The 21,425-nt window shown below is 49.8% G+C and overlaps 1 protein-coding gene across 1 annotated transcript in view; it reads left to right on the top strand.

Moving 5' to 3' along the window:
- Positions 1-20,612, top strand: part of MGMT (O-6-methylguanine-DNA methyltransferase) — a 149,110-nt gene extending 128,498 nt beyond the window's left edge. The window contains exons 4-5 of the mRNA XM_081158414.1: positions 14,844-14,983; positions 20,307-20,612. Of these exons, the coding sequence (XP_081014540.1) occupies positions 14,844-14,983; positions 20,307-20,522 (356 nt within the window). The 3' untranslated portion in view covers positions 20,523-20,612. The remainder of the gene's footprint in view (positions 1-14,843; positions 14,984-20,306) is intronic.
- Positions 20,613-21,425: the final 813 nt, after the last annotated feature.

Genomic DNA, 21,425 nt, shown 5'->3' with positions numbered 1-21,425 from the left:
CCCCAGGATGGAACCCACCTCCTGGAGGCCCAGTTTGCTGGGGCCCTGGGTAACTGACATTGTAATGCCACATAACGTACTTCTGAACAAGCAAACTGAAGCGTGAAGCGGGGAAAAGGAAGTCTTTTTAACCCTTAAATACATCACTCAGCCACTTAAGCTTAGACACGGATTCTTGGTACCCTCCTAAATACTAAAGTAAATATTGAGCAGACCACCGCCCCTCAGCAAACTTAAATACATCCCGTATCTCCGTTACTATGACAGTTACTTTCTTTTCTTGAGCACTGCTGTTCATTGTGACACAAAATGCATCCTGTGTACGGAGGAGGACCCGTCATTCCTGGACTGCGTGGGTGTCCGCACGCATTGTCTGCTGCTTTAAAAGACGCCCCTTCCTCCGCGGCCGGGCTGGGCCGGTGCCCAGCACGGTTCCTGTCACTCTTCCTCCAGCGGCTTGAGCAAGACGGGCGACGGAGCTGAGACGGGCTCCGTGCTTGGCCAAGGCGCATACTTTTTCATAGAAAATCTGCATCCCTTTTTCCCTTTGGAATAAGATATGCAAGAACCAACATAAATGGCATATCCTCCCCCCTTTTTTTCCCGAGAACCGGGCCTTTGATGTTCAAGAGGAGCTGCTATTAAAGGCCGGCCGGCCCTGGCAGGCTGCAGAGACTGCGCCTATTTATGGCGAATGTAAAACAGCACAAATCTAGCTGAATGTGATGGTGTCATTAGTTTGTGAATCGCATCCTTGAAAATAACTGCGGAGGAGCCAAATCAGTTTAAAAGAAGATAACAAAATGGTTTAAGCTACTTAGGTTGAATGCCAATTATATTTTAATATTCAACTGAGCATATTTTACTAAGAAAAAAGGCCACGTTGACGCATGCATAACTCACGGCGCGTCGGCCAGCTGTGCCGCTCTCCTCTCCGAATCACTTTGTGCATTTTAGTAGCATGGTAATTTAGTAGAGAGCTACCTGAGTGATGGCATTTTCAATGAGCAGGTAATCTACAGAGAATTTTTATATGGTTATGAGTTCTGTGCTTCAGCCCAGCAACACAAAAATACATCAAGACCAATTACGGTATCAACTTTCAGTGTGGTACCCTCGCCACGCAAGTGCATGTATTTCTGCCCCAGGCATTTCAAATTGCATCTAATTTGAAATCTTTGGGGTTTTAATTAAATTTCAGAATATATGGAATTCTTCATTAGTACCTGCTCTGAATAGCAGATTATCCCCCGCTCCGTCTCTCGTTAAAGAAGTAGGCTGTGGTAAGTAGCATGCTCAGGACCCGATCATTGGCGGGGCCTGGGTTTTGGAACAGAAATAGTGAAATGCAAAATAATATCAAAAAGATTATTAGTCCAGGGAGAGTCTCTTGATTTGTATTTTAATGGAATTTTACATTTCTCTTAATGATTCGCAAATTGTCCTCTGATTATAAGATGCATTAAGCTTTTCATTTTAATGGCAAAGACACAGCCATTAGCAGAATTTTTTTTTTCCCCTGTCTTCTTTTTAGAGTGCTTCCCTGCAGCAGATAAATATTGAAACCATTAACACCTTTTGATGTCCATCACAGCCTGCTTCTCGGACCCACGCGCAGTGCAGTTTGCCGTGGTCTCTTGGTGTGAGCACCTGGCTGGGGGCCCCTATTTTCTTCCCTGACTGTGTTTTCTTTCCTGACTGTGTTTTCTTTCCTAGAATACAGAATTTATTTATTTTTTTAATATTTTTTTTTTATTGATTTGAGAGAAGAACGGGGGGAGAGAGAGAAACATCGGCCGACTGCCTCCTGCACATACCCCAACTGGGGATTGAGCCCACAACCTGAGCACGTGTCCTGACTGGGAATGGAACCGGCCACCTTTCAGTGCACAGGCTGACTCTTAATCAACTGGGCCACACCAGCCAGGGCCAGGATTCATTTTTTAAATTTCATGGGGTGGTCTTGTTTATTTGTGTTAAAGCTAATGCATTTAAATGTTATTAATGTCCTCATTTGTATTACTAAGAGCATCGATGTGAACGTTGTCGGTGCTCACAGCTCATGCCTCACTCTGGTCTATAGAGCTGGAGGGAGGGGCTGGCAGTGTGCCTGTGGAGAATTCGGGAAAGTCTCACCTTACACTCTGGATGTTCCCATGTACATACATTCACGGTGACAGGGACACAGAGCTCACCACGTTAGCCCGCTGACCCAGGCTGACCGCAGCTCGATGCCAAAAGCAGGGGCACTTGCTTTGGTTCGACCTTGGTTTTCAGGCCAGGACTTCTAGTCCCCTGCAGATGTGTGATTTGCATGACCAGAGCCACAAGGCTAAGTCATCTGTCTGCTCCTTCTGCTGAACGTGCTCAGGGAGCTCTCGCTCTGACCCGCGGTGTGGGGTCTGACCAGCAGCCAGGCTTTGGGCTGGCTGCTCTCTTGTCAGATCCTGTGCAGCCCAGCAGCCTAGCAGCCTGTGCCAGTGTGTGGCTCAGAAACCAAGGCCTCCTCCCAGGTGAGCCCGAGCCCAACTGGTCCCAGGCTTTCAAGGGCAGATCTTCGCTCCAGGCCAAAACAGTGACCCTAAGTGATGTTCCTCAGCAGCCGTGGCTCTCCGGAATGACCTAGACGCAGCTCCATTCTGCGAGGTTTTGAGGGGATGAAGCTAGGCTCATTCCACGCTGCCTTGTGACCTTTCCCAGCAGGTGTCATCTTTGGAGATGTCTGGTAGTTCGTCCATATGCCACTCAGGCATGCCATGGCCATGAGGGACACTGCTTTTGTGTTAGGACTGCCGGGTAGTGTGGAGCCTGGGGAATATCCTGTGAAAGCTTTGGTGCTGTGTGTGTGAGCCAGTGCCACCTCTGCCTGCCTGAGCAACCTCAGGAAGTGTTCTCATTCTTTGTCTCAGTCAGCTCAGGCTGCTGCTTAAACAGCAGGGCTTATTCCCTCAGCTCTGGAGGCTGGAAGTCCAGGATCAAGTTGGTTTCCTCAGAGCCTTCTCTGCTTGGGTTAGAGATGGACACCCTCTTCATGTGGCCATCCCTCTGTGCACAGACTCCCCTGGGGTGTATAAAAAATTTGTTCCTTGGTTTTCTTATTTTCTTTAAAAGGTGATTAACTGTTCACAATAAAATTAATAATAATTCAGGGGCTTATAATATATGTAGAAGTAAAATCTATAACAAAAATAGCACAAAAGGTAGGTTCTTACTTTTGCTTACAGTATTGTGAACAAGTGCAGTATTATTTGAGGGCAGACTTTGATAAATCAAAGATGCGTATTATAAATCCCAGAATGCCATTGAGAAATAAAACCAAAAAGTTTAATTCATATGTCAGTATAGAAGATAAAATAGAATTCTAGTTTAAAAAAATCATCTAAAAGAAGGCAGGTAAGAGGGAAAAGAACAGAAAAAGATGGGACAAATAGCACATTAGTAGATTCAAACCCAGCCATATTGATGATTACATTAAATGTAAATGGTCTTAAGATTCAAATAAAAAGGTATAGATTAACAGACTGAATAAAAAAAGCCAGATCCCACTATGCATTTTCTACAATACACAGATAATTTAAAAGAATAAAGACAAGAGTTCTGTGCAAAAAGATATGAAAAATAAAGACACACATATCAGAAAAGTGTACAGCTGTCTTCATTTTCATATTATAGAATTATTTGCATAGAATACCTATAGAATTTTTGAAAACAAACTAAGTTGAGGATGTAATTTTAATATATAAAATTGATTTTTATGTAATTAAATTGAAGCTTAAATTTAAAACAATTACATTTACAAGTAGTGTCAAAAACAAAGTATTTAACATTAACTTTAGTAAGAGATATGCAAGACCCCTCCACTGAACAATAGAACACATGGCTGAGATAAAGAAGATGTAAGTACTGCGTACAGCTTGGTCAGAAAAGCCAACATTGCCAAGAGGCTAGTTCTCCATGAACTGTCCTCTATATTTAATTCACTCAGGCTTTTAAATTCTCAGCTGATTGTAAAGTTGTATGGAAACATAAAGGGCCTAGAATATCTAAAGCAATCTTGAAAAAGAATGCAGTTGTAGGACCTACATTACCTGATTTCAGGACTTATTACAAATCTATAGTGAAGACACTGTGGTATCAAAACATAGAGCAGCAGAGCAGAATTGAGATCTGCACTTTTACAAACTTTTTATCCTTGAGAAAGACTCCAAGTAGATCAGTGAGGAAAGTGAAATTTTTTCAACAAATAGTGTGTGAACAACTGAATATCATCTGCAAAAAAAAAAAATTACCTTGACCCCCTAGCGCACACTGTACATAAAAATTAGAGATGTATCGTGTACCTAAACACAAACCTGCAACTCTAAAGCTTTTAGAAGAAAACGTGGGAGAAGGTCTTCATAATCTGAATAGGCAAACGTTGCATATAGCACAAAAATAACGCTATGAACAAAAATATCAATAAATAGACTTTATCAAAAGTAAAAGACATATTTAAGAAAGTGAAGAGGAAAGCCACAGAGTAAGAGAGAAATTTTGTAGCATGTATACCTGACAAAGGACTTGTACACAGGTTGCATGAAGAATTGTATAACTCTGTAACAAAAAGGCAACCCAAAAAATAACTGGACAACTTAGCCTCTTCTCAAAGGAAGATGTGTAAATTCGTCCATAGACACATGAAAAAGTTCCCACCATGAAATTAAAACCACATTACTATTAGCACCCAAAAAATGAAATATTTAGGTCTAAATATGTACAAGACCTATGTGAGGAAAACTGTAATGCTGATGAAAGATATCAAAGAACTAGATAAATGGAGAGAGATTCTATCCATCCTATTATGGATAGGAAGACTCAATATTATCTAGATGTCAGTTCTTCTTGACTTGATCTAGAAATTCAACACAACCCCAATCAAAACTGTAGCAAGTTGTTTTGTGGATATCAACACACTGATTCTAAAGTTTATACAGAGCTGCAAAAGACCCAGAATGGCCAACGTGAGAAGAACAAAGTTGGAGGACTGATACTACCTGAGCTCAAGACTTACTATAAAGCTACAATAATCAAGACAGTATGGTATTGGCAAAAGAACAGACAAATAGATCTGTAGTACAGGCTAGTGCAGCCAGAAATATACCCATGTAAATATAGTCAACTGATCTTCACCCAAGGAGCAAAGGCCGTTCAATGGAGAAAGGACAGTCTTTTCAGTAGATGGTGCTGGAATAACTGGACATCACATGCAAATAAATGAATCTAGACACTTTACACCCTTCACCAAAATTTAAAATGGGTCACAGACTTAAATGTAAAACTATGAAACTCCTACAAGATAACATAGGGGGAAACCTGCATGACCTCGGGTATGGCATTGTCATGATCCATGAAGAAGTAATTGATAAGCAGGACTTAAAATTAAAAACTTCCGTGAAAGACAGTGTCAAGAGATAAGACAAGCCAGCCACAGGCTGAGATGACATATTTGCAAAAGACATTTGCTAAAGGACTATTATCCAAAATGTACAAAGAACCCTTAAAACTCAACCTTAGGAAAATGAACAACCCAATTAAAAAAATGAGCCAAAGACCTGAACAGTAGTCCTTACAAATGAAGATATTCAGATGGCAAGTAATCAGATGAAAATGTGTTCAGCATCATACGTCATCAGGAAAATACAAATTAAAACGAGGAGACACCACTGCACACCTGTTAGAATGGCTAAAATCCGAATCATTGACGTCACCAAGTGCTGGTGAGAATGGGGAGCAACAGGAACGGCCCCCCCCCCCCCCCCGGTGGCGGGAATGCAAAGTGGCGTGGGCACTGTGGAAGACAGTTTCTCAGTGTGTCATCAGACGAGGCAGACTGTTACCATGGGATCCAGCAATCACACTCCTTGGTATTTACCCAAATGAACTGAAAACTTACGTCCACACAAAACCCTGCACACGGATGTCTGTAGCAGCTTTATTCATAATCGATAAGACTTGGAGAGAATCAAGAAGTCCTCCGGTAGGACAAAGAAAGTCTCAGTTGTTGGTGTGCCTCACAGGCCCCTCCTGCCCCAGAGGACAGGCTGGCCATCCTGCGCGCTCGGGCGTGGCAAGGGACGGAAGCCTCAGAGCCCGACCTCTGGGCTGTGTGTCGATCTCAGCCAAGCCAGCAAGCCGAGCGAGGCCTTTGTCGGAGTCACCGTTTTATTTTGCACTTGGCTGTCAGGACCGTCCCGCCTAGCGGGCTTCCCTCTGGCAGGTGGGGGGTGGCTCAGAACTGTGTCCACATGGAGCCTGGGGTGCCGGCCCTGTGCTTGGCCAGGTATTTGGGCAGGGTGGTGATGCCCTGGGCTGGCCAGAGCCACCGTGTCAGTGACGGTGGGCTGAATGCCTGGGGCGAGTGTGCCCTACTTAGGGAGGATTTCGTTTAATGAGTTCATATTCCCCCATCTGCTGCTGATGTGGAGCTTGAAGATTCGTTTATCTGAGCATCAAATAGACCCGAAATCCTTGTGTCCGTCTCTCCCGGGGTGTTTTGTGTTGAACCACAGGACGGGTCTTCCAGAACGTGCTTCTCCAGCACTAGAGTCTGGCTTGGTGGGCTGCTGCCACGATACAGAAGCCAGCAGCTGGATGGCATTGCAGCATTTCACACCCCCGGAGGCAGAGCCCGGGTTACTCACTGTGTGATTCTCTGTTCCTGAGCGGCAGTGAGGGGATTTCATAGGATGATGCACCGTCTCGGCAGCCCTCCGTGTGAAACACCAGGGTCACCTGTCGTCACTGTGGTCTCCTGGGCCATCACGCAGTTTTAGCTGCAAGCTTGTGTAAAGGTGGCCCTGTTCCCGGGCACCCTGCCACTGAACAGTGGTCCTCAGCTGCCCCTGGGCAGGGTTGAGTGGTTGGGGACAGGCACAGGCTCTGCCCATTTTCCCCTGAGGCAGCACTGGGCTGGTGACAGCAGCCACACCCCTCTTGTGACACCTGTGGGACCAGCCTTCAGCCAAGGAGCGAAGTAGAGCTCCCTGACACGTCGCGTGTCCTTCTACTTGGGCCACCACCCGCCGGAGCTCCGTGTCTGTGTCCCCCAGGCTCTGCGTTCTGGCCTCCAACCCGACTTTCCTAGAGGCCCAGGGACATTGGAAGGTGAGGGTCTGTGGACAGGGTAGTTACCCTGCTTTTCTCTCACCTGCCCAGAGCACAGGGAGCCCCTCTGAACTCGTGTTTGTAACAGCGTGTGGACTGACTGCTGGCTACAGATCCGAGGCCAGTGGGAAAAGCTAAAGGAACCGGAGGCCTGTTGTCTGATGGGGTTGACACAGAAGCCCCTGTCTGCACCTCAGCCCTGGTCCCCGAGAGGAAGGGGAGCGACCTGCCCACCTGGCTGGTGGTGACGTCCCTGGCCCACCATGTCCCTTCCCACTCAGTGCGTGTCCGGCGTGGTGCCCTGGCCGGGTGCTCCTCCCTCCTTGCCCCCCTGCCCCCCTGCCCCTTCTGCCGCGGGCACACGGGGAACCTGTCCTGCGGGGACCCCCGTCGCCCACACCTGCACGGCCCCATCCTCATTTGAATAGGTGAGGAACCAAAGTCAGCTGCACAATCGGAGCTGGATTCCATCACTCAGAATCCAGGCACAACTTCTTTTGAATTCCTCAGCTGCCCTGCGGCAAAGGCTCCATGTTGATACTGAGATTAATCCCCAAAGAGCCCCTCGTCTCTCTGCAGAGAAATTAAAGCTCGCCGGGTTCCCTTTTGCCTGTCCTTCTGACAGCTCTGTCGGTAATGATATGCCTTCTGCTTGGCGTAATCCCCGACCTACAGTGAATAATTCATTAAGAAATTAAGGGCTTAGCTCCTCTCTGTTGGGTTGGTCTTCAAAAGTTAGCTAAAATTATTTAACAGACCTCAGGGCTCTTCCAGACAAGCTCCCGAAGCCACATGGGTGGGGATCGTGCACCCACCTGTCCCTGTTAGATTTGTCAGTTTTCCCAGAAAATGAGTCCAAGGAGGCGGACCGGAGCTTCCGCGCGGCCCAGGACCGCGGGCCCTGCCCAGGTTTAGGAAGAAGCTTATTTTTAGACTCACAGGAGCCATGAGAAATGTCTGCCAGTAAAACTCGCGGGGCTTCTCTTCTGGGCGCCTGCGAGGGCCAGCAGGGGCTTCTCGAAGTTTCTGACGGAGTACGTCAGAGTTCCAGACTGGGGTCTGTTGGCGCGTTAACACCCACCTGATGACCACTGGTGTGTTTAGCCTGAGCTGGGTCTGAAATCACGAGCGGAGGGTCCCTTCTCTGCCGTGTGACTGAAGCCACCAAGGGAAGGCTTAATTCAATGTCACCTTCCCCTGGCTGACTCTGGGCGGGATGCAGCGACATTATCTTGCGTACGTTGATAACACTGTGTCATTTTAAATCCGATCTCCTCTCTCTCGTGCTTTGATCACGAGGTTGTGCCACGGAGGGAACGTGGCTGCTGTGGTCAGCATGGGGTTGGTTGGCTCAGGGGTCACAGCGTCCTGGCCGAGAGCTGGGCGTGTCTGTCCGAGGAGAGCCAGCAGGACCCAACCGCCGAGATGGAGTCCACGGGGGTGGGGACGGCACAGGGATCTAGAACTAGGACCCTCCACTCGGTTCTGACTCCCTTCCTTCCTGACAGTGACCCCGTAGTGACAGCCACACCCCCTCCCTCCCGCCCCCTCGCGTTCGTGGGCAGTGTGTGTCTCCTCGTATTGTTCAGGAACCATTAGCACCTGTTCAGAAGTCGGTGGCTGGGCTTCAAGCTGAATGACAGTTATTTGAGTGGTGACTATGTTAATGTATAATTATCCACGTTCTTACCAGGACAGTCACAATTGAATCATTTCTCTGTAGGCCTCCTTAAGTTCGAGCTCAAAGTCCTAGGCACAATTCTGTTGTTAAGGTTCGGGCACTAATCACGGGGCAGGTGAGAGGAGGCGCCCTCTCCTCGCCTCGCCTGAGCCCCACCAGGTGACTGCGTCAGCTCCCGCGGGAGCCGAGGGTCGCGTCCCGGGGCTGGGGTCCAGCCGTCGCGGGTGGTCATCCGGAGCAGCTCCGAGGTTGGCTCGGGCGCCCGGGCCAGGGGGTGCAGCGGGAGCGTTCCTGTCCCTCAGCTCGGAGGGGCCCCACTGTCCTCAGAATGGTTGACGACCCCAAAGAGCTTTGGATCCTGAGGGCTGTGTCTCCCTCCATATGCCATGCTGGAAATTAAACCTGAGGATTCTTTAATGTCTTTATTTTAAAGTAACACTCTACTATAAAGTTATTTATATCAAAATAACTATTTTCCAAAAACAAAAACATGTAAGGACAGTGTGACGTTATTTTACATTTTTGCCAGCCTCTCGGATGCCCGTGTTGAATCTGCGTGGCCCTATGGTCCGGGTGCTCAGGGGACCCTCGCGCCTGCACCCAGTGCCACCAGGAGGAGGCTGCTGCGGGCGCGTGGGAGGGCGCCCCGGAGGCGGCCCAGCTGTGAACCCCTGTGGCGCGCTGAGGGCTGGTGTGCAGAGGGGGCTCCTGCCTGAGGCCCCGCTTTCCCGGGGGAGCGCGCCCCTCGACAGCCGCTCCAGCTGCGCCTCGGAGTCTCGCCTGCACAGGGACAATGACAGAACCAGTCACGGGCTGTTTCTATTCTGTTCCATTGAGCTAAGTGCTGTTCTTTCACCAGCACACACGGACTTGATTACAGTGGTTTTGTGTCGAGGTGCACTTTTCAAACGTTGGAGAGCCTTGCATTCCTGGGACAAAGTCCACTTAATTTCGGTGTCTTACTCTTTTTATATGTAGTTGGATTCCATTTGCCAATTCTTTGTTGAGAATTTTTGTATCTCTGCCCATGGGAGATATTAACCTGTACTTCCCTGATTTCTTTTTCTGGTTTTGATATTGGAGTAATTATTGCCTCATAAAATGCCTTGGGAAGTGTATCCTCACTGCTTTCAGGAAAAGATGATGCTGAGTTGATGTGTTTCTTATTTAAATGTTTGATAAAATTGGTGACTTTATCTGGCTCTGGTGATTTCAGATTTTAAGCTATGAATTTAAGTCCTTTGGTAGCTACTGAACTATTCCAGTTAGCTGTTCCATGCTGGATGAGTTCTGATCGTTTGTAGTTTTTGATAAATTGATCTATTTCACTTATATTGTTGAATAGTATGTGTAGTTATTGGTAGGAATCCTTTATTATCCATGTAATGTCTGCGAGGTCAGGAGTGACATCCCCTTTCCTTCCTGATGCTGATGATTTGTTGTTTTTTCTTTATCAGTCTTGCTAGAGATTTATCAATTTTATTGGCCTTTTCAAAGGACCCAATTTTGGTTTTATGTATTTTACTCTTATCATTTTTCTGGTTTCAATTTCATTGATTTCTGCCATTGCCTTTATTTACTTCTTGAGTTGGTTTTATTTTGCTCTCTTTTTCTGGTTTCTTAAGTTGGAAGCTCAAATTTTAATTTGAGACCCTTCCCTCTTTTCTCAAATATGCATTTAATACTATAACTTTCCCTCTACTGTTACTCTGATTGTGTCTCATAAATTGTGAAATGCTGTCTTCTCAGTTTCAGTCAGCTCAATGTATATTTTTATTTCCCTTAAGACTTCCTCTGTGACCCATGGATTATTTAGAAGTGGCTTATTTACTGTCCAAATGTTTAGAGATTTTCTGTTATCTTTTTTTTATATTAATATCTATCTAATTTCATTATCATCAGAGAATATAACTTATATGATTTCAGTTATTTTAAATTTTGTTAAAGTTTGTTTTATGACCCAGAATATGGTATGTCTTGGTCAACGTTCCATATACATTTGGAAAGAATATATGTTCTGCTGTTACTGGGTAGAGTGTTCTATAAATGTCAGTCAGAACCAGGTGCTTGATAGTGTGTTTTATTTCTACATTCTTGATTTTCCGTCAACTATTTCTATCAGTTATTGAGAGAGAGATGTTGAAATCTCCAAGTATAATTGTGGGTTTGTCTAATTCTCCTTCCAGGTTTTGTCTGTTTTTGCTTTATGTATTTGCAACTCTGCCGTCAGGAACATAAAAATGTATGGTTATCTTTGTGGGCTGTTCCTTTTATCACTATGTAATATTCCTTTTTACCTTGGAAATTTTCTTTGGACTTAACTCTGCTTTATCTGATATTAACTTTTATTGGATTATTGTTTACATGGTATATTTTTATGCATTCTTTTACTTTTGACCCACCTATATCTATTATTTGAAGTGGAGTTTTTTTAGACAGCACATCCTTGGGTTATTTTTTAAATTCATTCTATATTTTTCATTGGTGTAATTAGACCATTTACGTTTAATGTAATTATTTAATATGATTGGATTTAGATATAAACATAATAACATTTGTTTCATTTTATCTTATTTATTAGATTTTATTTTATTATTATATAATATTTTGTTTTCTATCTTTTCCCTGTCTTTCATTTCTCTTTCCCCCTTCCTTCCTTTAGGCTATTTTAACACTTTTTTAGTATTTTAGTTTACCTGTAGTTTTTGACTATAGTTATCTCTCTTTATGGCTTTTCTACTGGTTGTTGTAGGGATTATATACTGAACTTTTGCAGTCTAATTGGAATCAGTATTTTATCACCTTAAAGTAGAATGTAGAAACCTTTCCAGCATATGATCCTTTAACTCCCCTCCTTGAAATCATAGTGACCTATGTTTTACATCTGCATATACTGAAAATCTTATATAAATGTCATGATTTTGGTTTCAGTCATCATACATATTTCAAAGATTGCAACAGCCCAAATGTGCGAGTGCAGACTGCCCAATGTCCACTCCCACACGTGGCATGAAAAGAGCTCACATAAAAGACCATGTCCATGACATAGGCCAAGATCTCTCCGTGCCAGTGTTGGGAGACTGCTTCACCACTTTCTGGCTGATTTTACAGTCCAGGTAGAGAATTTAGGAAACAATGTTTTAGGGGTAGGTGGTCACAGCGGGTGTGTTTTAAGTAGGCACCCAAACTGAAATGAAAATGGCATGTCCTCAAGGTAAGGGTGCTCTGGGAAGCAGGTCAGCCTCCGGCAGAGGCTACCACACAGTGTGAACTGAAGCCCGACCCCAGAAGGGCCGGAGAAAGATGAGGACGGAGAGGGCGAAGGAAAGGAGCTTTCAGGAACTGGCTGACAGTGGCCACTCCACACAACCCTGAGTTCATGGCCTGCTCTCTTGGGGGGAGGGGACATGGTGGGAGAAAAAAGAATAATATTTTAACAGTACCCCTTAGGCCACCTGAAACGCTGGCCCAGCCACTGTGGATTTATGTGGTCACCTCCACCTCAGGAAAATATCTCTGCGTGTTAATTTTTATGAGCAGGTTTTACTCCATTATGGAAGGATCTTTAACAACTGAACGTGTTGGCCCCTCCTCCAAAACGGGTTCAGTTTCTGCGTCTGGTTTTGCACAGGTTGGGGTTAACGGCACTGACTCTGAGAGCCGCTTAAACTAATTAATGCATTTGCTCCCTACAGGGTGAAATTGAGTTTCGAGATGCATTTCTAGAACGATGTGCTTGATTGCTAAATATTGCCTTCTTTGAGCTTTTTCCCCCCTAATATATTGCCTGGTAGGTACAGGGTGAGAAATGGTCTCCCATGAAAAATTGACAATGAAGCTGAACATGTTGGATAAACTCTGTGCTCAGAGATGGCTGTATAATTGTTTTATGATACGATACTTTTACGCCCAGAAAGAGAGGCCCTATGTAAGGTGGCGGTAACTCGTCGGGCCTGGCGCTCTGAGGACGTGCTGGAGAGGTGGAGAGGAGCCCAGCTCCCCGACCGCTCCGTGCTGCAGTGGACTTTTTTTATTTTTAATTCTCACTCGAGGAGGGGATATGTTGAGAGAGAGGAAGGGGGGAGAGAGAGAGAGAGAGAAACATCGACAAGAGGGAAAAGAATCCATCCGTTGCCTCCCATACATGCCCCAACTGGGAATCGAACCCGCAACCTAGGTGCGTGCCCTGATTGGGAATCAAAGTCGCAACCACGTGGCGTACGGGACAATTCTCCAACCAGCGGAGCCACCCAGCCAGGGCTGTGCTGCTGTGACTTTGCACGCACACCTCTCCTCGTATTCCAGCAGGTTCGGAAAGTTCGAGGCTCGCCCTCCTGGGAAGCCGGGGTGCGCCCTCTCCCCAGGTCGGGATGCAGAAACAGGAGCGGAGCCCTCTGTGCCCGCAGAGGCAGCCAGGACCCCGGCCTCCGCTTCTGCCCACGAGCTGAGCTGCTCTGCTGTGTCCCCTCCAAGGCAGCTGCCCCCGAAATCTCTCTTCCCTCCAGTTACCACCGCCAGGCTGCCTGCTCTGCTCTGCTCTCCCGTTTTTTTTTTTCAAGTTAAGGCGTAACAACAACAGCAACAGTCATAATGATGAACAGTTTGGTTTCAGACCCTTTCTGAAGAAATCACAGTAAACAGAGTCTGTTTGCCTAAGGAAACCCTCCCAGCAACCAGCCCTCGACACAACTGCCGTGCTAATGAACCCCAAGCTGTTAATGTGGTTTCTTCAGTTAAATTGATTCATGAATTTTGAAGAGAACATTATCTAATGAATTTTCTTTGAATAGAAAGCAATTAAAAGGACAAATCAGTCTGATTAACCCCAAAGTCACCCTCCTGCCACAAATGGTGTACAGTTTGAAATTATATCATAAAAAACTGGAGCACACTTGCTATCTTTTGCCCTCGCCTAATCCATGTAAATTAATGAACAACAAAGTTAATTTCTTTGATGACCCTTCTCTCCTATCACCTGGATTATGCTGATGTTTCATTTGCTTAATGTTATAATAAAGACTAAACAGGTTTTTTTTCCCAGTGAGGTGATTACCGTCCCCTTCCACTAAGAAGCGATTTTTATTATTTAACGCGTGCGTAAGGGCGTGTTTCCTTTAAGAACCAAACCGCACTCTGCCAGCTTGGCACGGGGTGTGTCATTAGTGCCGTCACGGGCACAGTCTGGGCACCGCTCCTGCCTGCGGAATCCTCCCCTTTGTTGGTGCCATCGGGACCTCCTGCCACCCCGAGGGCTCGGTGCCCTACCGTGAGAACACGAGGACAGAGCTCTGTGTCCAGCGATGCCGAGCCGGGCTCCTCTTTGGAAAGACAATAGGCCCCCGTTCGGACTGGCCTCCGTCACAGGCCAGAGCTGCGCGCCTGCAAACCCTGCACCTGGAAACGGCTCTAACAGCCAGGAGCAGAGGGAGACTCCCACAGCACTTGGAGAGGGAATGCAATTAAAACAGGAATGGCGTTAGGTGATTTTGCAGCCCTGCTCATTACAGAGGCCTATAGCCAAGGTTGCCGCCGGCCCCTGGGTGCCAGGGTTTGGCATCCTGAGTCTGCTCGCTGCCCAATGTGGGCAGCCAGTGTAACAGCCCAGCCCAGCCCATGGCTCCTCTTTCCTTCTGGGTCTCCTCTGACGTTGGAAATGCACCAGCAGTACAAAGGATTTCGAAGTCAGTGGGCAGGCACGGCCTCTGTGCTCAGGAGCTGGACCATGTGCTAGTTTATACATGCCCGTGAACTGGGAGAGCACCGAGCAGGAACAGGGACAGTGGGAAGCTGCAAATCTGTGATGTGTGGCTGGGGATCCCTGGAAGAAGCCAGCCCGCTCTGTGCCCCGCCTCACGCGTGGTCCTCGTGCCAGGTGACAGGAACGCATGTGGAGGCCACGTTTTGACTGAGTGCAGCACCTCTGTGTCGATGCGTTTCTGATTCAGGGCTGGCAGCTGTTTATGTCAGAGCTGCTGGAGCCGATTGTCCAAATGACATCACTCTGCCTTCTTCCTTCCAGACTCGTTCACCTGGCAGGTGCTGTGGAAGCTGCTGGAGGTGGTGAAATTCGGCGAAGTGGTTTCTTACCAGCAGTTAGCAGCCCTGGCGGGCAGCCCCAAAGCCGCGCGGGCGGTGGGCGGAGCCATGAGGAGCAACCCTGTAAGTGCGGGTCGGCGTGCGGATGGGGTTGGCGGGTGTCGTTTGATAGAAGCGTGTTTCCCAGGCAGCCTGTGCTGCTGGCGGATGGACAGGAAGCATTTCTAATGGGGACCTCAGAAGAGACATGGGCACTGCCCATGGGTTGGGGAAGGTGGTAAAGAAAGCATCCCCACACACCCCTGAGAGCCCTCCCTCCATGTGTTAGAAACACAGAGCCTCTGTCACAGGGAGCACACAGGGACAAAGCCTGGGGAAGTGGCCAGCAGACATTCGTTCATCCATTCAACAGCTGTGTGCCCTGGGTGCCCGGTGTGAGCCAGGCGCTCTCCTGGGTACTGGGTTAGAGCAGGAGACAAAGCAGAGTGAAAGCCCCCACCCCCGTCCTGGTGCTCAGCTTCTAGAAGGTCCACCTGCTAGGTCCATCTCCCCGGGACCACCTTCTGTTATGAGGTCCAGCCGCCCTGGGCCTGACCACTAGGGACGACTAACCTCTTGACACTTGACCTGGGATAGTAACCGGATTTGGGCATGGCTGTCGGGAATGTGGCTGTGCCCACACGCTTTCATGTCCTGTCCCTCCTGTGGGTCTGAGTTGGGTTTGGCTGAGAGCGAAGCTCACAGGCCACGTGAAGCTTTCTTCTCTGGAAGACAGGGCTGCGCTGTGGGGTGGCTGCACCCATCGAACCTAGAAGTACAGGTCAGGTCATACACGGGCCAGAGACTGTCTAGTCTCCAAGACCCTGCCCAGCCTCGTGAGGCCCCTGGATTGTGCCCATTCTCCTTGGCCTCTCCAGTGCCCAGCAAGTAAATGCTGTCACGTCAGTGACAGCTTCTCCCTGCAGCCACAGGGACATCTCTAATGGAAGAACGCCATCCAGTTGGGAAGAACAAATAGCATCATTGAATCATGGGGTGGGAAATTACTAAGTCAGGCCCACTTTCTAAAAAATTGTGTGGCTTTGCTGTGTATTTTCGACAGTATTTTCATCCCTGCTCATTGGACAGGTGGGCGTTCGCACAGCACCGTCGGCGCACCTGCCACTCGGCGCAGGGCTGCCCCAGGGCGCAGCCGGCATCTGTGGGAGATGGTGAGCTCTCAGCCTTTCGCACAGCACCGCACTGTGCTTTAGGAAACGGCTCCTGTGAGCACAGAGCTGCGCTGTGCCAGGGTAGGTCTAGTCTGCAAAAGTTTCTGCCATGTTAAAGTACCCGAATTGTCTGGAGCACTGTGTGATACGGATGACGCATCGCACCCCCCCTCCCGAGTTCCAAGTTCTCGGGGACGAGGGCCGGTGGGCCCCGTTAGCATGCTGTTTGCATCTGCTGTGTTGCATTGCTCGGGCCGGCCTCATCATCACATCCTGCCGCACACGGGGCCGTGTTTTTACAGAGCATGTGGTGTGATTCCAAATTAAGTTTGTGAAATATGGTTTGTTACGTTTGCCAATAAAGCTTAAATGCATCTTCCTTCGGAAGGTCCCCATCTTCTCGCAGGCTGTGGCTCAGTTCGACATTGCTCTAGATAAAAAGGCCGCTTGGGTGCTTTGGGATCAGGCTCCACCGTGGGCCTGGGGAGAGGAACATTGGAAGCTGATGGGGTCTTGGGACCGCTTCCTGAGTCACTTCGGACGCTGTGCTCTGTGGGAACTCTCGCTTTGTCCCAGGTCTCCAGCCCCGGTCCAGGCCAGGTTGCCACTGCCCGGGCCCCGTGGGTGGAACTGCTCCCTCCCGTCTCCCCCCCGATGTCCAGCTTGACGCCCAGGTGTGCACACGCACGAAGTGGCAACACCGCCTGCCCCTGGGTGTGTGCGGCACCCACACGTTGCTGTGGAAACCAGCTCTCTAACCGACGGATACAAATGAGGAGCCTCACCTGCTGGGCCCGCGGCGCCTCGCTCTGCGGCGGGGACGCCGTGGCAGCTCAGCGATCGCACTCGTGGTGATATCCGGGGACATTTATTGTCGTGCAAGCAGCACGACACTCACCCCCTGCTATTAATCTCTATGAGTGTCTCCCTGCAAGTGTGGCCTCAGTCACAGAAATTTATAAAATAGGATCCACAGGGCTCAAAACTCTGATGTCCATGAAGTCCTCATATTGACCTCCCGTCGTGGGCCAAAGCCGGGCCTGGAGATGTCTACAGACCTGGCAGGAGCCTCTGCGAGAGCCCCCTCCTCTCAGCCTGCCAAGGACAGCTGGGTGGCCGTGAGCCTTCGTGGCCTTTCTGCGGCCTTCCTCTGGCATCAGGCCCATAACACTCATAGGAACCCTCACCTCATGGAGAGTTTGCAAAGGTGCCAGCGGCTGCAGGCCTGAGAGGTGCCTCCAGCTGTGGTGCAGGCGGGGCAGGTACTCCCGCAAGAAATGGCACTTCAGGGTGATGGGGGGCGACAGTCCTCAGAGTTTCCGTAAAGTGATGTAAACTCCTTAGAAGTGACTGGGGATCCAAGAGGTGATTCAGACCCAAGAGAGAAAGGAGCACTGGTCCGGGGCTGGACCCTGCCTGGTGCGGACGGCCCGTGGTTAGCCTACATGGTTGTCCACATGGTTGTGTCCCTTCCTTGGTGCTGACGGCGGGCTCGGCCACTCCCGCACAGAGACCGCACCGTGGAGACCTCCCTGGAAACGCCTCCGTTCAGGCTGGAGAGAGCAGTCAAGCATTCCAGGGGGAGGGTGGACATGCACTTGGAATGTGGGAAAACACCGTGGTGCACGCATCCCCCCAGGGGGCTTGCAGTGAGCGCGAACCCATTTGGCACCACTTCCTTCCCTTGCCAGGGGGAGGCGTGGATTTTCCTGGGGTGGGAGTTTCTTCCCGTCCTAGATACTCGATTTTCCAAAGTTTTCCTGAAGGGACTCACTAGCCTGGAGGAGACGGTTGGGCAGCCTTCCGGGAGGCGCTCTCCCCGACCCGGCGCGGAGGCCGGTCCGTCGTCTGGTAGATTGGACTGAAGACGCCTCCCGCACAAAACACCTTCCGCTCATCCTCAGACAGAATTTGCTTAATGCAGTTCAAAGGCAATCAATACTGTGCACAGAGAATTTCCCACCTCTTTCTAAACAAAAGGCATTCCGAAGAAGTTCGTTTACCCGCAGATCGCCACGAGCGTCAACGACCCCGAGCCGCGTTCTGCCAGTCACCCAGAAGGCTGTTGATAAAGATTTACCATCATGTTCTAAGTGTCAGGGCTGTCAGTGGGGCTGAACCATTTGACCAGAAGAAGAAAACGCACAGGGAGCTATTGATTACAGCTTCTCCGTGTCACTTGTTCACCGGGATTTAGGTATTGATGAGGCCGCGAGTGAAAACAAGCTCCTTCCCCTGTGGGCTGCTACCCGCAAGAACAAAGGCGGAGTCGGAGGAAATATGCAGCCGGCACTGGAATCAGAGGGATTCCCTATTGATTGAAAGGCCCCTTCGTGTTATTTTCATCGGAGACAAACCTATGGGTTTGGAAGCTTTATAGCGTTTGAGAGACGGTCCGCGTAAGTGATGGATTCGCGTATTGGACGAATTAGATTTCACAGCGTGAAGGTTGCGGGGCAGCTGTGATATTATGAGCTGCTTGGTTATTGATAAAAATTACATTTTATGCAGCACAGTCCTTGAAGGAGAAGGCATGGAGGGTCCGGCTCCTTTGAAATGTCCTTAGGGCTCTAATAAATTTTAGCAGGTTTCATTATTTTAATAGCGTGAAACCTGCCACCAAAATTAACAGAAACAGGCGCAGCGTTTCCCCGTTCGGAGTGGTGAAATCGTGCGTGTTCATTAAGTCACCTGCTCGCCCTCACCGTGTGCATACGAGGCAGGCTGGTCGTAGCTTAGTTATAATTAGTTGTCCTCCCCATCCGGCCGCCCTGTTTCCTGCGTGACATACAGAAAGGGGGCCAGGTTCATGTCCCACACTTTTATAATTCCATCGCTTGTTGGGAGGGAAGGGAGGAAGCAAAGGTCTCTTGTGAAGTCTGTTAGGTGGGAGACTTGAACCGGAGCCTAAATGTGTGCAAAACCAAGTAGGATGAGATCCCTTCCCCTTTATCAGTCAGAACCTTGACTTGTAGTTTATCTCATTGTGCCCTGCGGGCCGTTATTAATGTGACGCGGTATTTGTTGAAAACCCGAGTAAATATTCCGGAAATCCTTAGAATTCTGTCTCCCCGCAGGAGGGTGGGAGCGGGTGCCGTTTGCAGGACTGGGCGGCGTTACCGACTCTCACTCTGTTAAACTGCACTGAACAGGAAATCGCAGGCCGAGGCTGCACGCGTTACCACGGCAACCCAAACTTCTAGTGGGAATCGGGACCAGAACTCTGTGCCAGGAGTGGCCGGCCAGCCCAGGCTGGCCTCAGCTGTCCCCAGGGGCTGTTCCTGGAGCCTGAGGAGGGTGAGGGTCAGACCTCACCCCTGCTGGGTAGGAATCCTCCTTTTGCCTCTGAACAGCCCTGTGAACTTTGTGCCAGGGACTGAATGCGACCCGAGGATGACAGTGCCTGGCCTGGGGCATGTTGGAGGATATGATGTCACCATGAGCCGCTTCGGGCACAGAGCAGACTCTTCCCAATGGCACTATTGAGCATCTCGTCCAGGATGGGGACCAGGGCCCAGGCCATCCACCCGGGACATGTGCAGCTCGGGGTCCACAGAGCAGGCACCCCAGGCAGGTGAGCTGAGCCGGATGAGTGCCCAGCAGGTGACACCTGGGCTCAGCTCTCAGTAAAGGGTCTCCAGTGATGGCAGAGGCAGAATGGCCACCCCAGGAAGCAGAGGGTGCCCAGATGCCGTGAGGAGATCCCGGGCGCATGAGCTCAGCCGCTTCCTCTAGACACTCAGCTGCCAGTGGCTGACCACTGTGTCCAGTTTGCCGACCTCAGAGGTGGAGCGTGGAGGTCAGGGCGCGGACCGGCAGGGGGCGCCCCGGGCTCTGAGTGCACCTCCCAGGTGTGGGGTCTGCTGTTGCTTCTCAGGAAGGTTGGAGAGCTCTCCACACCACCCCACAACTTGGAGGGTAATTTTAAATTTTCTAAGTGCACTTTATAAATCTCTTACCGAGGGAAATTAAGTTTCTCCTCCCAAATCTGGGTGCACAGGAGTTGGCTGGAGAATACCGCATGTTCATTCCCTCCGGGGTTGGGTCCTTGTCTGCCCCGGCCCAGCCCCTGTGGAGTCCTGGGGACCCGGGGACTGGCACTGAGACAGCTCTAGAACAAATGAGTCTCTGCGCAGCAGGTCCTGGATCCGTGTGCTCAGGGTCCGAGCTCGTGAGCCCCAAGGACCCCCCTGGCCTGAAGCCAGGCTGATGGTGGCCGCCTCACTGTCTTCCAGGTCGCCATTCTCATCCCGTGCCACCGCGTGGTGTGCAGCAGCGGAGCCCTGGGCAACTACTCCGGAGGGCTGGACGTGAAGGAGTGGCTCCTGGACCACGAAGGCAGCCTGGCGGGGACATTGGCCCGTGCAGGGGACACCCGTCCAGCCCGAACCTGGCATGGGGCCCTGGGGGACATCAGCAGCTCCAAGCCCACTGGCCGAAACTGTGTGTGATAGGAGTACGCGTGTGACACGTAACTAACAACACGTAGCTGGTATCTGTGTAGAGACTCCGCCACATTAAAGCAGCTGCCGTGTCTTGGGACGTGTGTCTGCCCTCCCTTTGTCGTTTCGACCTTTTATTGCAGAGCAAGTGCAGGAGACCAGCCGTACTGTGTGTGCTTGTCCCCTTCTCTCACTGTGTTGTCCCAGTTCTAGTGTTAAGTCAGGATGAGGGGAAGGACTGGGAACGGGAGGGCCTACCCTGTAAGGGAAGCCTCGGCACCCACTGGGAACAGCTGGCTGCCACCCGGAGCCAGCTATGGCCACCAGGGCCCCAGCTACCATGACCATGGCCCGCGCAGCCTCCCCCAGGCTGCAGCTGCGTTCGTCCCCCCAGGGGCCGACCACCCCGCATGGCCCCACCTTCCCTTCCTGGCTGTGGAAGCTGCAGGACAGTGGTTCACACTCGCGCGTTGGTAATGAAGGGAGGGCCCCAGAAGCGGTGCTTGTGGCGGTTCTCTAGCTCTGTGTTCGCCCAACTGCCAGAAAAGGTCGTGCAAGACACAGCCACTTTTGATCTGAGTCCATCAAATAGAAAGTAACCCTTGTCAGAACTATTTGGAAGCATCAGCCACTCTGTGGCCACGGCTGTGGCTGGAGGGCACCTGACAGGGATGTAGTTTTGCGCCGACCCCCTCCACACCCCCTACGCCTGCTCCTGGCCTTAGCGCACTCCTGAGAGCACCCCAAGGTCAAGCCTCGAAGTCAGAGGTCATACCCGAAGGTGGGTCAGCTCCTGTGGCCGCGACACTGGGGAGCATCTCCGACATCTGTGCACCACAGCCTGATCCTTTGTTATCACATTGTCATCTTGGCTTATAATTAACTGTGTCTGAAAAGCAGGGGGACTGGTAG

This window comes from Miniopterus schreibersii (assembly GCF_964146895.1).
Source record: "Miniopterus schreibersii genome assembly, chromosome: 14".
NCBI classification, from domain to species: Eukaryota; Metazoa; Chordata; class Mammalia; order Chiroptera; family Miniopteridae; genus Miniopterus; species Miniopterus schreibersii.
The sequence above is the reverse complement of the archived record's forward strand: the minus strand, read 5'-3'. Positions and strand labels throughout refer to the sequence as shown.